The sequence below is a fragment of the Conger conger genome, chromosome 12 (assembly GCF_963514075.1).
Source record: "Conger conger chromosome 12, fConCon1.1, whole genome shotgun sequence".
Classification (NCBI taxonomy): Eukaryota; Metazoa; Chordata; class Actinopteri; order Anguilliformes; family Congridae; genus Conger; species Conger conger.
The window spans coordinates 19,302,556-19,313,214 of record NC_083771.1 but is presented as its reverse complement, the minus strand read 5'-3'; the positions used below and the strand labels follow the sequence as shown (position 1 = coordinate 19,313,214).

General features: G+C 45.8%; 1 protein-coding gene across 2 annotated transcripts in view; it reads right to left on the bottom strand.

Annotated features, from left to right (window-relative positions):
- dnai1.2 (dynein, axonemal, intermediate chain 1, paralog 2) overlaps window positions 1-10,659 on the bottom strand; it is a 46,648-nt gene that overhangs the window by 22,886 nt on the left and 13,103 nt on the right. For both annotated transcript variants that reach the window (XM_061263047.1, XM_061263046.1), the window contains exons 9-16: window positions 9,145-9,273; window positions 7,375-7,459; window positions 6,083-6,200; window positions 5,415-5,458; window positions 4,917-5,161; window positions 4,391-4,480; window positions 3,551-3,638; window positions 1,382-1,461 (exon numbers count right to left, since the gene is read on the bottom strand). In XM_061263047.1, the coding sequence (XP_061119031.1) occupies window positions 1,382-1,461; window positions 3,551-3,638; window positions 4,391-4,480; window positions 4,917-5,161; window positions 5,415-5,458; window positions 6,083-6,200; window positions 7,375-7,459; window positions 9,145-9,273 (879 nt within the window). The remainder of the gene's footprint in view (window positions 1-1,381; window positions 1,462-3,550; window positions 3,639-4,390; window positions 4,481-4,916; window positions 5,162-5,414; window positions 5,459-6,082; window positions 6,201-7,374; window positions 7,460-9,144; window positions 9,274-10,659) is intronic.

Here is a 10,659-nt window from a genome sequence, read left to right as displayed (position 1 = left end):
CACAGACACACACTCACACAGACACACACACACACACACACACACACTCACACACACACACACTCGCTCTCTCTCTGACACACACACACACACACACTCGCTCTCTCTCTGACACACACACACACACACACACTCACTCGCTCTCTGACACACACACACATGCACACACACACACACACACGCTCACTCGCTCTCTCTCTGACACACACACACACACATGCACACACACACACGCTCACTCGCTCTCTCTCTGACACACACACACACGCACACACACATTCGCTCTCTCTCTGACACACACACACACACATGCACACACACACTCGCTCTCTCTCTGACACACACACACACTCACTCGCTCTCTCTCTGACACACACACACACTCACTCGCTCTCTCTCTGACACACACATACACACACACACATACACACTTGCTCTCTCTCTGACACACACACACAAACACACTCACTCGCTCTCTCTCTGACACACACATACAGACACACACACACACACTTGCTCTCTCTCTGACACACACGCTCTCTGTCTCACACTCCTCAGTCAACACAGTAACTCCGCGCACGGCTGGTGCGCTAAAGGAAAGCGCGTTCATCACGTGTTGCTCGGCAGTGATTCAGGGCAGGGAAACGCACAGTCAAACGCGCGGGCGGTAGCTGTGCAGTAAGTCTTCATTATGGCCGCCTGCAGGTTTGTCCAATAGGAGAAATGTAGAGGGAATGTAATGTAGACTCAGCAGGAGTACCCTGATCTATTGCCACTCATTTCACCTGTCTGAATTTCTTAGCCCCTTGTTGTACTTCTAAGCCTAAGTCAAATCTAGGACAGCTGCAGTTTTATTTGTATCTATATTGTATTTGCATTTGTATTTATCTTGGTGCTGTAGTTACTGTCCAAGTTCCTTACTGACTTGGCATATTTGACTTCCGTACTAGACTTCATGGCTATACAACTGACACTTTGTGAATTGTATCTTATCCAAGTTGTAGTTTGTTCTAATGACCTTGATTTGCACTTCTTTTGGGATAAAAGCACATGCTAAATAAAATGTAGTGTAATGTAAAAAAGCCCTATATATATATATATATATATATATATATATATATATATATATATATATATATATATATATATATATATATATATTGCTATACTTGCTCAAGGGCTCAAGGGATACAGGGATACGGGTCGCCCTGTTGTAATGAAAGTAAACCAACACTAGCAGCCCAGTGCCCTCTCCTTAAACCGGACAGCAGGGCCGTCTGGAGTGAAAGGAGCTGGTGGTTGGTGGTGGTTCAGCGCTGCAGTGACTGCAGGGTCCATGAGTATTCCACAGACAACCCTGCCTGTCCCTAACATTCCTCACCTTGTGAATTTTTCCTTCTTCTGTGCCCACCAGAAACAAGTAGTCCACCTGTTTATGGAAGTCAAAGGACGTTCCGCAGGCTGCAGGAAGAGAATAGCAGGAACCGGGATGTTTATAACTGACGTTCTTCAGCAGGAACACAAGTCATTCGTACTGCCAGAGCTGGGCAAATAGCTGCTTTTTACACACTCAACAAATGGGTGATTTACATAATAGAATAGAATAGAATATAATAAAATAGAATAGAATAGAATAGTCTAGGCTTAGCTTATAAGGACGTTTGGGGGTTTGGAGGTTTGGGGGTTTGGGGTGTGGACGTTTGGAGGTTTGGGGGTTTGGGGTGTGGACATTTGGGGGTTTGGAGGATTGGGGCGTGGGGTGTGAGGTTTGGGGGTTTGGGGGTCTGGGGTGTGGAGGTTTGAAGGTCTGAAGGTTTGGGGCGTGGGGTGTGAGGTTTGGGGTGTGGAGGTTTTGGGGTTTGGGGGTCTGGGGTGTGGAGGTCTGGAGGTTTGGGGGTGTGGGGTGTGAGGTTTGTGGTGTGAGGTTTGGGATATGGGGTGTGGAGGTTGGGGGCGTGGGGTGTGAGGTTTGGGGGTGTGGGGTGTGGAGTGTGAGGTTTGGGGGTGTGGGGTGTGAGGTTTGGGGGTGTGGAGTGTGAGGTTTGGGGGTTTGGGGTGTGAGGTTTGTGGTGTGAGGTTTGGGATGTGGGGTGTGGAGGTTTGGGGGTTTGGGGTGTGAGGTTTGGGGGTTTGGGGTGTGAGGTTTGGGGGTTTGGGGTGTCGGGGTTTGGGGGTCTGGGGTGTGGGGGTGTGGAGGTTTTGGGGTTTGGGGATGTGGGGTTTGGGGGTTTGGGGCCGTGGGGTGTGAGGTTTGGGGGTGTGGAGTGTGGAGTGTGAGGTTTGGGGGTGTGGGGTGTGAGGTTTGGGGTGTGAGGTTTGGGGGTTGGGGGTGTGGGGTGTGAGGTTTGGGGGTGTGGGGTGTGGAGGTTTGGGGGTGTGGGGTGTGAGGTTTGGGGGTGTGGGGTGTGAGGTTTGGGGGTGTGAGGGTAGGAGGTTTGGGGTGTGAGGTGTGGAGGTTTGGGGTGTGAGGTTTGGGGGTTTGAGGGTGTGGGGTGTGGAGGTTTGGGGGTTTGGGGTGTGAGGTTTGGGGGTGTGGGGTGTGGAGGTTTGGGGGTTTGGGGGTTTGGGGTGTGGAGGTTTGGGGGTGTGGGGTGTGGAGGTTTGGGGTGTGAGGTTTGGGGGTGTGAGGTGTGGAGTTTTGGGGTGTGAGGTTTGGGGGTGTGAGGTGTGGAGGTTTGGGGTGTGAGGTTTGGGGGTGTGAGGTGTGGAGGTTTGGGGTGTGGGGTGTGGAGGTTTGGGGTGTGGAGGTTTGGGGGTTTGGGGTGTGAGGTTTGGGGGTTTGGGGGTGTGGGGTGTGGAGGTTTGGGGTGTGAGGTTTGGGGGTTTGGGGGTGTGGGGTGTGGAGGTTTGGGGTGTGGAGGTTTGGGGGTTTGGGGTGTGAGGTTTGGGGGTTTGGGGGTGTGGAGGTTTGGGGTGTGAGGTTTGGGGGTTTGGGGGTGTGGGGTGTGGAGGTTTGGGGGTGTGGAGGTTTGGGGGTGTGGGGTGTGGAGGTTTGGGGGTTTGGGGTGTGAGGTTTGAGGGTTTGGGGGTGTGGGGTGTGGAGGTTTGGGGGTTTGGGGGTGTGGGGTTTGGGGGTTTGGGGGTGTGGGGAGTGGAGGTTTGGGGGTTTGGGGGTGTGGGGTTTGGGGGTTTGGGGTGTGAGGTTTGGGGGTTTGGGGTGTGAGGTTTGGGGGTTTGGGGGTGTGGGGTGTGGAGGTTTGGGGGTGTGGGGTGTGAGGTTTGGGGGTTTGGGGTGTGAGGTTTGGGGGTTTGGGGTGTGAGGTTTGGGGGTTTTGGGGTGTGGGGTGTGGAGGTTTGGGGGTGTGGGGTGTGGGGTTTGGGGTGTGAGGTTTGGGGGTTTGGGGTGTGAGGTTTGGGGGTGTGGGGTGTGGGGTTTGGGGGTTTGGGGTGTGAGGTTTGGGGGTTTGGGGTGTGAGGTTTGAGGGTTTGGGGGTGTGGGGTGTGGAGGTTTGGGGGTTTGGGGTGTGGAGGTTTGGGGGTTTGGGGGTGTGGGATGTGGAGGTTTGGGGGTGTGGGGTGTGGAGGTTTGGGGGTACGTGTTGGCTCATACCCATGGTGGGCAGGTGCAGGCCCTCTGGGTCCTCTGTAACAGCGCCCTCTATGGACAGCTTGATGACATCCGTGAACACCAGCTCGTTCTGCATGGAGGAAGCCAAACACCAGTTCATGAGCATCAGAATGACAGTGAGATGCAGTTAACTAGTATCCTTGGAACCGCCAGTGAGATGGAGACAGCTATTCATATTGTATTCTGCATTTTAGGGAGCCACTTCTCATTTAATTTTTACTTTTCTTTGGTATTCTTTGGCAGTTGGTACTTGCTGAATGTCATTGAATAAAGTGTGTGAGTGTGTGTGTTTGTGTATGTATATGTGTGTGTGTGTGGGATGACTGAAGAAAGAGGGAAAGTGAATGAAGGAAAGTAAACAGAGAAGTGAGAACTAAAGTGTGAGTGAAAGACAGAAAGATGAAGGGAAGAGATAAAAGGAGCAGATGAAAGAATGCAATTGAGGGAGAAACAGATGGTGTATAAGGGAATATCACATGATTAAATATAGATGAGTGAAATATGCTTTGATTTTTATTTGTCATACCTTTATATAGTTGTATTAGACTCAAATTGAAATGGATGTATTTAACAACCTATTGATCGAGTGAAATTTGTGATATTAGTATCTTAGTATGTATTCAGTGACCTGCATTAGCCCACTGTAAGCTGCACTGCCCTTCAGGGAAATTCCACCATTTTAGCATCAGAACTCAACAGCACACAGTGTAATGAACCCGGGTGATGTAAAAGGAAGCTGACTTGAAGGTGAAATCGCTGGCAGTCCAAAGCTGTGCTGAAGAGACATTCTAAAATATCTGAATGTAAGCACTAATCCCGTACCTTGACAAGAGTCCAAGAAACGACACGCCCGTCCGAGGACACGGAGAAGAAATTGTGATTGTTGTCCATGTCGTCTTTTTGCCATTTCACCTGGGAAACGACATTTACAGAAACACGTTATAAAAGCGAATAACATGCCTTATTAAACCGCAGTATAACTCTATTGAGACCGGGTTAGAAAAAAAGTGAATTATTGAATGAAATATCCCTCCCAGAACATTGCAGGCATTTTTTCAGTTGATGGATCCAGCAAATGCATGCCATGTAAAATGTATGAGATGTGCCGTGCCACTTGGAATTTAAATTGGAAACACTGGTGCGACTCTTTCTTGATTTCCTTTCCACTGAACATGGATATTAGCAGTTATGAAGACGCGGCCACTTCGACCTGTGGTGAAGGTGACCAAGTCGTCCAATCAAACATTTTTCCTGGTACTCCTAAATGTTTGTGTTTGGGGGCAGCAGTGCTACTACGACAGGGAGACACTGCTAACAGGAAAGCACAGCAGGCTGGGTGGTAGCTGACCTGCCACACGGGGTCGGTGTGTTTCCCGGACTTGGCGGTACTCTTGTAGGCGGGGTTCGTGCCTTCCTGCAGGTTGTACACGGCCACACAGCCGTCGTAGAAGCCCACGGCCACCAGGTAGGTCAGGCGGGGGTGGATGTCCAGGCACATGATGCCGGACAGTGTGGGGAAGGAATATTCCGGAAAGGTGGAGTTCTTCAGCGAGTAGAGGAGAAGCATCCCGTGGCCTTGCTTAGTGAAATCATCTACACAGAGAGGGGGGAAATAATACTTTTAAATAAGTACTTTGGTAATAATAGTAAACAATAGTGGTAATGATGGTAATAATAGTAATTATAGCCACAAAAAACAGTCAAGAGGGAGAAATGGTTTGAAATGGTTTAACATTTAAAAAATGGTTATTACATTGCCTCTTCACTGAAATTATGTTCATTCATTTATTTTTGATTCATTAATCTATTTTGATGCAAAATTCTGGTGTAAAGATAATGTACTTACAAGATCCGAGGCTGACAGCAAAAATGTCTTTGTATTTTGGATTCCTATCGAAAGCAGAGAAAGCAGTTTTCTAGAGCTAGTAATTTTTGTGTCAACAAAAAACAGGTATCATAGCACCTGACATACAATATGTGCCATTAATGTTTTCCTTTTCTAATTCCACTAGTCCTAAAACACCAAATAGAAATACGGATAACATCGCCCCCCAGTGGGAATAGAACAAACTACACACACTGCCTGACTGTAAATTTCTAAAACATTGATTTCTGCCGAACCTGGAGCCGTTTATGGCAATTTCCCAACAAATTAACAGATTTTCAGTTGAATTCCTGAATTGACTGAATTAAAATGGAATTGGCCCCAACCCTGCACACAGCGGCCGGAGCTACCCTCAGAAGAAGTGGTACTCAATGACAGGGCGGCCTGTTAAGGTACATGACTGGGACCCGGTCAGTGGTTCAATCCCCGGTGTAGCCACAATAAGACCTGCACAGCCGTTGGGCCCTTGAGCAAGGCCCATAACCCTGCATTGCTCCAGGGGAGGATTGTCTCCTGCTTAGTCTAATCAACCGTACATTGCTCTGGATAAGAGTGTCTGCCAGATGCCATTAATGTAATGTAATGCAATGTAATGTAATGCAGTAAAGATGTAATGACAGCACACTGACCAGCAGAGGGCAGTCACAGCCAGCCGTTTGGCTTTATCGTATTGGAACTTCCAGAGCGGGAGCAAGGTTCCCTCCTGTTCCCGGAACTCATCGGAAGCATCCTCAAAGTACTTGAAGTCTGGGGAGAGCAGAGGGACCAGGTTTAGGAATCTGGAGAGCTGAGTCATTCAAACAAATATATCAATGGATATGCAATGTCATTACTGTTTGGTTTGACGCTGAATGGATCTGCTTTAGGCACTTCTGTGCAGGCACCAGCGTGCACTAACCTATCAAACAGAGCATGATACCCCTAAAAAAACAAACCCAGAACCTAGGAACAGATCCAAACAGCAGGGGGAAGCTGAGTGCTATTCTATGAGCAGGAGCTAGCGAAGCAAGCAAAGAGCAGCAGTAGGTATGAGCAGCAGTAGTCGGGGGCAGCCTGTAGTCTAGTGGCTAAGTTGGTGGCTCAAGAAGCCACAATAAGATCAGTGCAGCAGTTGGGCCACTGAACATTTTTCTGTACATTCTTACCATTTGAGGAGACAGACCATGAGGAATTAGAAGCAGAGAGAGATTGAATAAGAACACAGGCCAGTAATTAACTAAGGTACTGAATTCTGAAACAGCCTGTATTAGAGAGAGGCAATGTCTCTATTCTCGTCTTAATTTTTTTTTTGAAAATGTTTCAGTTGCTTACGCAAGACATAAATCCATATGAAGTGATGATACATGCTAGTTTTTATTTTTTATGCAAAATAAAGATTAAATTAAGGACCTGTAAGACCATAAAAAAAAATTCAGATCATGAAAATTCTGACAATTTCATAAAGAAATGATTATGGGCTGACTTTAGTTTAACAACCTATTTTGAGGTAGGTAAAAGAACCTATCCATTCGTTATCTAACCTGCTTATTGCTGATCAAGGTCGCGGGGGGCTGGGCCTATCCCAGCATGCATTGGGCAAGAGCAATACGTAAAATAATCATGTACAGAATATTTTATTCGCAGAGCATCACTGGACTAATTTTACGAGATGCAAAAATGCAGCTAACTGAGTATGAAACAGCCCAGAACAGTCCAGCAGACGAGAGCTCTCTGCCAGCCTGCGTCTGGCTGCCAGTAACCTTTATAGGCCAGGGGGGACAGGCAGATTGGATCATTCCCTGCCACACAGGAAGTTAACCTTGTCTCCTGCTATCCTTCAGAGATGATAAGGGGATAAGCCATTCTGACACACAGAAGCTCCTGAGCATTGAGGTCAGAACTGTGGAGACAATGGCGGGGATTTTCCTGAGAGGGGGCGTACCTTGCGCGATGTCATCAAAGGTATTCTGGTTGACCATTCGCTCAATGATCTTGGCCACCTTTGACACTTTTGTGATGTCATCACTCTACGGGAAAGAAAACAAAAGTAGCCCACATTCCACTCATTTTCATGAATAAATAAATACAATAAGCCAAATTATCTTCCAAATATCCATAATTATACAAAGAATTTATACACATTTATTCTCGATGGTATAATCCATATCCTTTAATCTATTTCTAGTAATAGCCAACTTACCTTGTCCTACAAATCATTTTTGTATAAACCAAACAGCATAATTTGCAATTTAAATATAACTAATGAGCACAGAATGTTTTATGACATTTGCACAGATAAACATCCACACACACACACACACACACACACACAGAACCATACAGAGAATATGTCATTATATTAGAGATACATAAAAGCATAATCTTCAAAAATAAGCCATGACACTTCATATAATGTTTTCTCAAATACTTCAAAACTTGCCAGGAAAAGTAGCAATCAGTGTCGTCTTATGTTTGCCTTATCTTTGTGAATGTGATCCCTATGCTGTTTCATCTATGTTTACAACTTCCTTCCTCATTAGTTTTAATGCAATTCCAAATGTTAAAGGCCTCTAAAAAGATTTCTGAAGCTCTTCAAAAAATCTCAGATTTTGAAGGGCTTTTGACAAGGAACTTCATGATGAAACACAGAGGAAAAAACAGTTCTCTCCAAAAGTGAAGTTAACTAATGATCTGTCAATGTGTGGAGAAAATACATGAGATATGGTACATTATCAGTGTGTGGAGAAAGTACATGAGATATAGTACATTGTCAGTGTGTGGAGAAAGTACATGAGATATGGTACATTATCAATGTGTGGAGAAAGTACATGAGATTTGGTACATTATCAGTGTGTGGAGAAAGTACATGAGATATAGTACATTGTCAGTGTGTGGAGAAAGTACATGAGATATAGTACATTGTCAGTGTGTGGAGAAAGTACATGAGATATGGTACATTATCAGTGTGTGGAGAAAGTACATGAGATATAGTACATTGTCAGTGTGTGGAGAAAGTACATGAGATATGGTACATTATCAATGTGTGGAGAAAGTACATGAGATTTGGTACATTATCAGTGTGTGGAGAAAGTACATGAGATATGGTACATTATCAATGTGTGGAGAAAGTACATGAGATATGGTACATATGGTTTCTTTACATATTGCTTATTTTTACAATGCGCTTTTCATATGAAATGTAACAATCCTTGAATGAGTTTCAAAATACCATGGGGGAAGTTTTATTTTTCCTTAAAAAATGTGATATTCGCCATTCACTTCAATGGGAGCGCCACCGTTTCTCCACTTAACATTCACTGATTGCACTACAGGCCTACGTCCATGGCTTGGGCTTAGCTAAAGGCCAGCTCGCCTGTGGCGTCTGGTGAGCTGAACATGGGTGGGGCACAATACCTTTAACGGATAAATGTAATCTATGATTGAATCCCCCTAACACCGTGTGAAGAAGCTGTGTGTTAATTTGACAGGCTGAGCGTTGACAGGCTGGTTAATCAAGGAGAATCAATGAAAACAGGTTGAGATCAATGATTAGTTTAAAAGGAAAGTTTTGCGTCCCACCAATTTTCTGCTCACCAGACGTCACCGGTACTTGCCTGTCTAGTTAAGTATGCATGTCTGGATATGGTTACACATCTAGCGTGTAACTGTTCATTACATAATGATGTTTATGTCTATGGTTATATCGGCTGACCTGCGTCTCAGCCAGCGCTGCCTTCTTCTTGCCCCGGTCCTCCTCCTTCTTGGTCGGGAGCACTTTTTGTTTCTCCTTGCTCTTCTCCTGCTTCTGCAGCTCCTCCACGTACGCGTCGTAGATCTCCCACTGCAGACACATCATCATTTTACTATCCCTTTTCTTTCTGTGTGACCAGGACTGAGTGTGAGATACCCGCCAAACGTCACAGCGTCAAACGGCTGAGAAAATCAAAGGTCCTTTTCTTTTTGTGTGACCAGGAGTGAGTTTGAGATACCCGCCAAACGTCACAGCATCAATGCTTGAGAAAATCAATGGCCTACTCTGCAGGATTTCTACCTCGATAATATTATAAAACAACTGTGCCCAGTCATTACTACAATGCCCTGGAAACCTGTGCCTGTCTTCACCTCTGCCCAGTTTTTCCTTGTCTGCCTGCATTTGTTACTTGAAAAGCGTTTGGGACATTTCTGGGCATGGCCCTTTAATATATGTGGGCAGTATCTCAAAACTTGCGGCCAATAGCAGAAGAAGGAGAGTGAGATGGGCAGGGGAGGGATATGAGTGGGATTTTGCGAGTGGGGGGTGTTTTCTGGAGGTCAGTAGGGGACATTTCTCTTGCAAGAGCAGACTGAAACCCGCATGTGCTGAGTTAGCAGTTGCTAGGGTCGATCTGTACCAGCCTAAGCTTAAGCTACTGTAGCTACCCCGTAACTTTGCTGCATATAACACCGAAGTACACGTTTTTGCTCTGGGATATGTCAGTCGAGTATTTTGCCAAACTTGTGACTGCATGACTGCCATGAATGCAGCTATAGCTGTATTTTTTAAACAGACACGTCCGTCAGCCTGCGATATGATATTACAAAGCTACCGACATTGTAGCCAGAGAAAAATATCTAGTGTCGGTGCATGAGCTTCTTCAGGTTGGTAGGTGGGGTTGAGAATAGAGGAGATGTTGTTGATTGTAAACACAGGAACAAAGCAAGGAAATTAATTCTGCATAATGCCTTTAAAATGGAACTAGTTGAAATAACCATGAATGTATACCACACATCTACCAAATATCTATTCTGTCAGGTTCTGTGTTTTCCACTGTCTAGTTTTGGTCTATGTTGTTAGCATTCCCGTGTTTTAGTAACCTCTGTGCACACCGGAGCCACCCTGTCACTTCATTCACTCCATTCATTTGTTTCACCTGTTTCACTTCCTGATTGTTTCCCACACCTGATTACCTTTCCCTCTTGTTACCTGTGTTATTTAAACCCCTTTATGTCCAGTTCTTCGCCAGATTGTTCTGTGTCTTATCCATGCCTTCCAGCATTTTCTGATCGATATCTGTTATGACCTGTTTCGCCCCCGACTTCAGCGTTTTGTTTATCCCGTCTGTCTGATTTGGAACCATAGTTTATAGACCTATTTTTGTACCTCGACTTTTGTTTTTGGATTCTGTTTGTGTCTGCATAGCTTGCTAGTTGCTAGTTACCGACCCTTCGCCTGTGACCACGATTACGA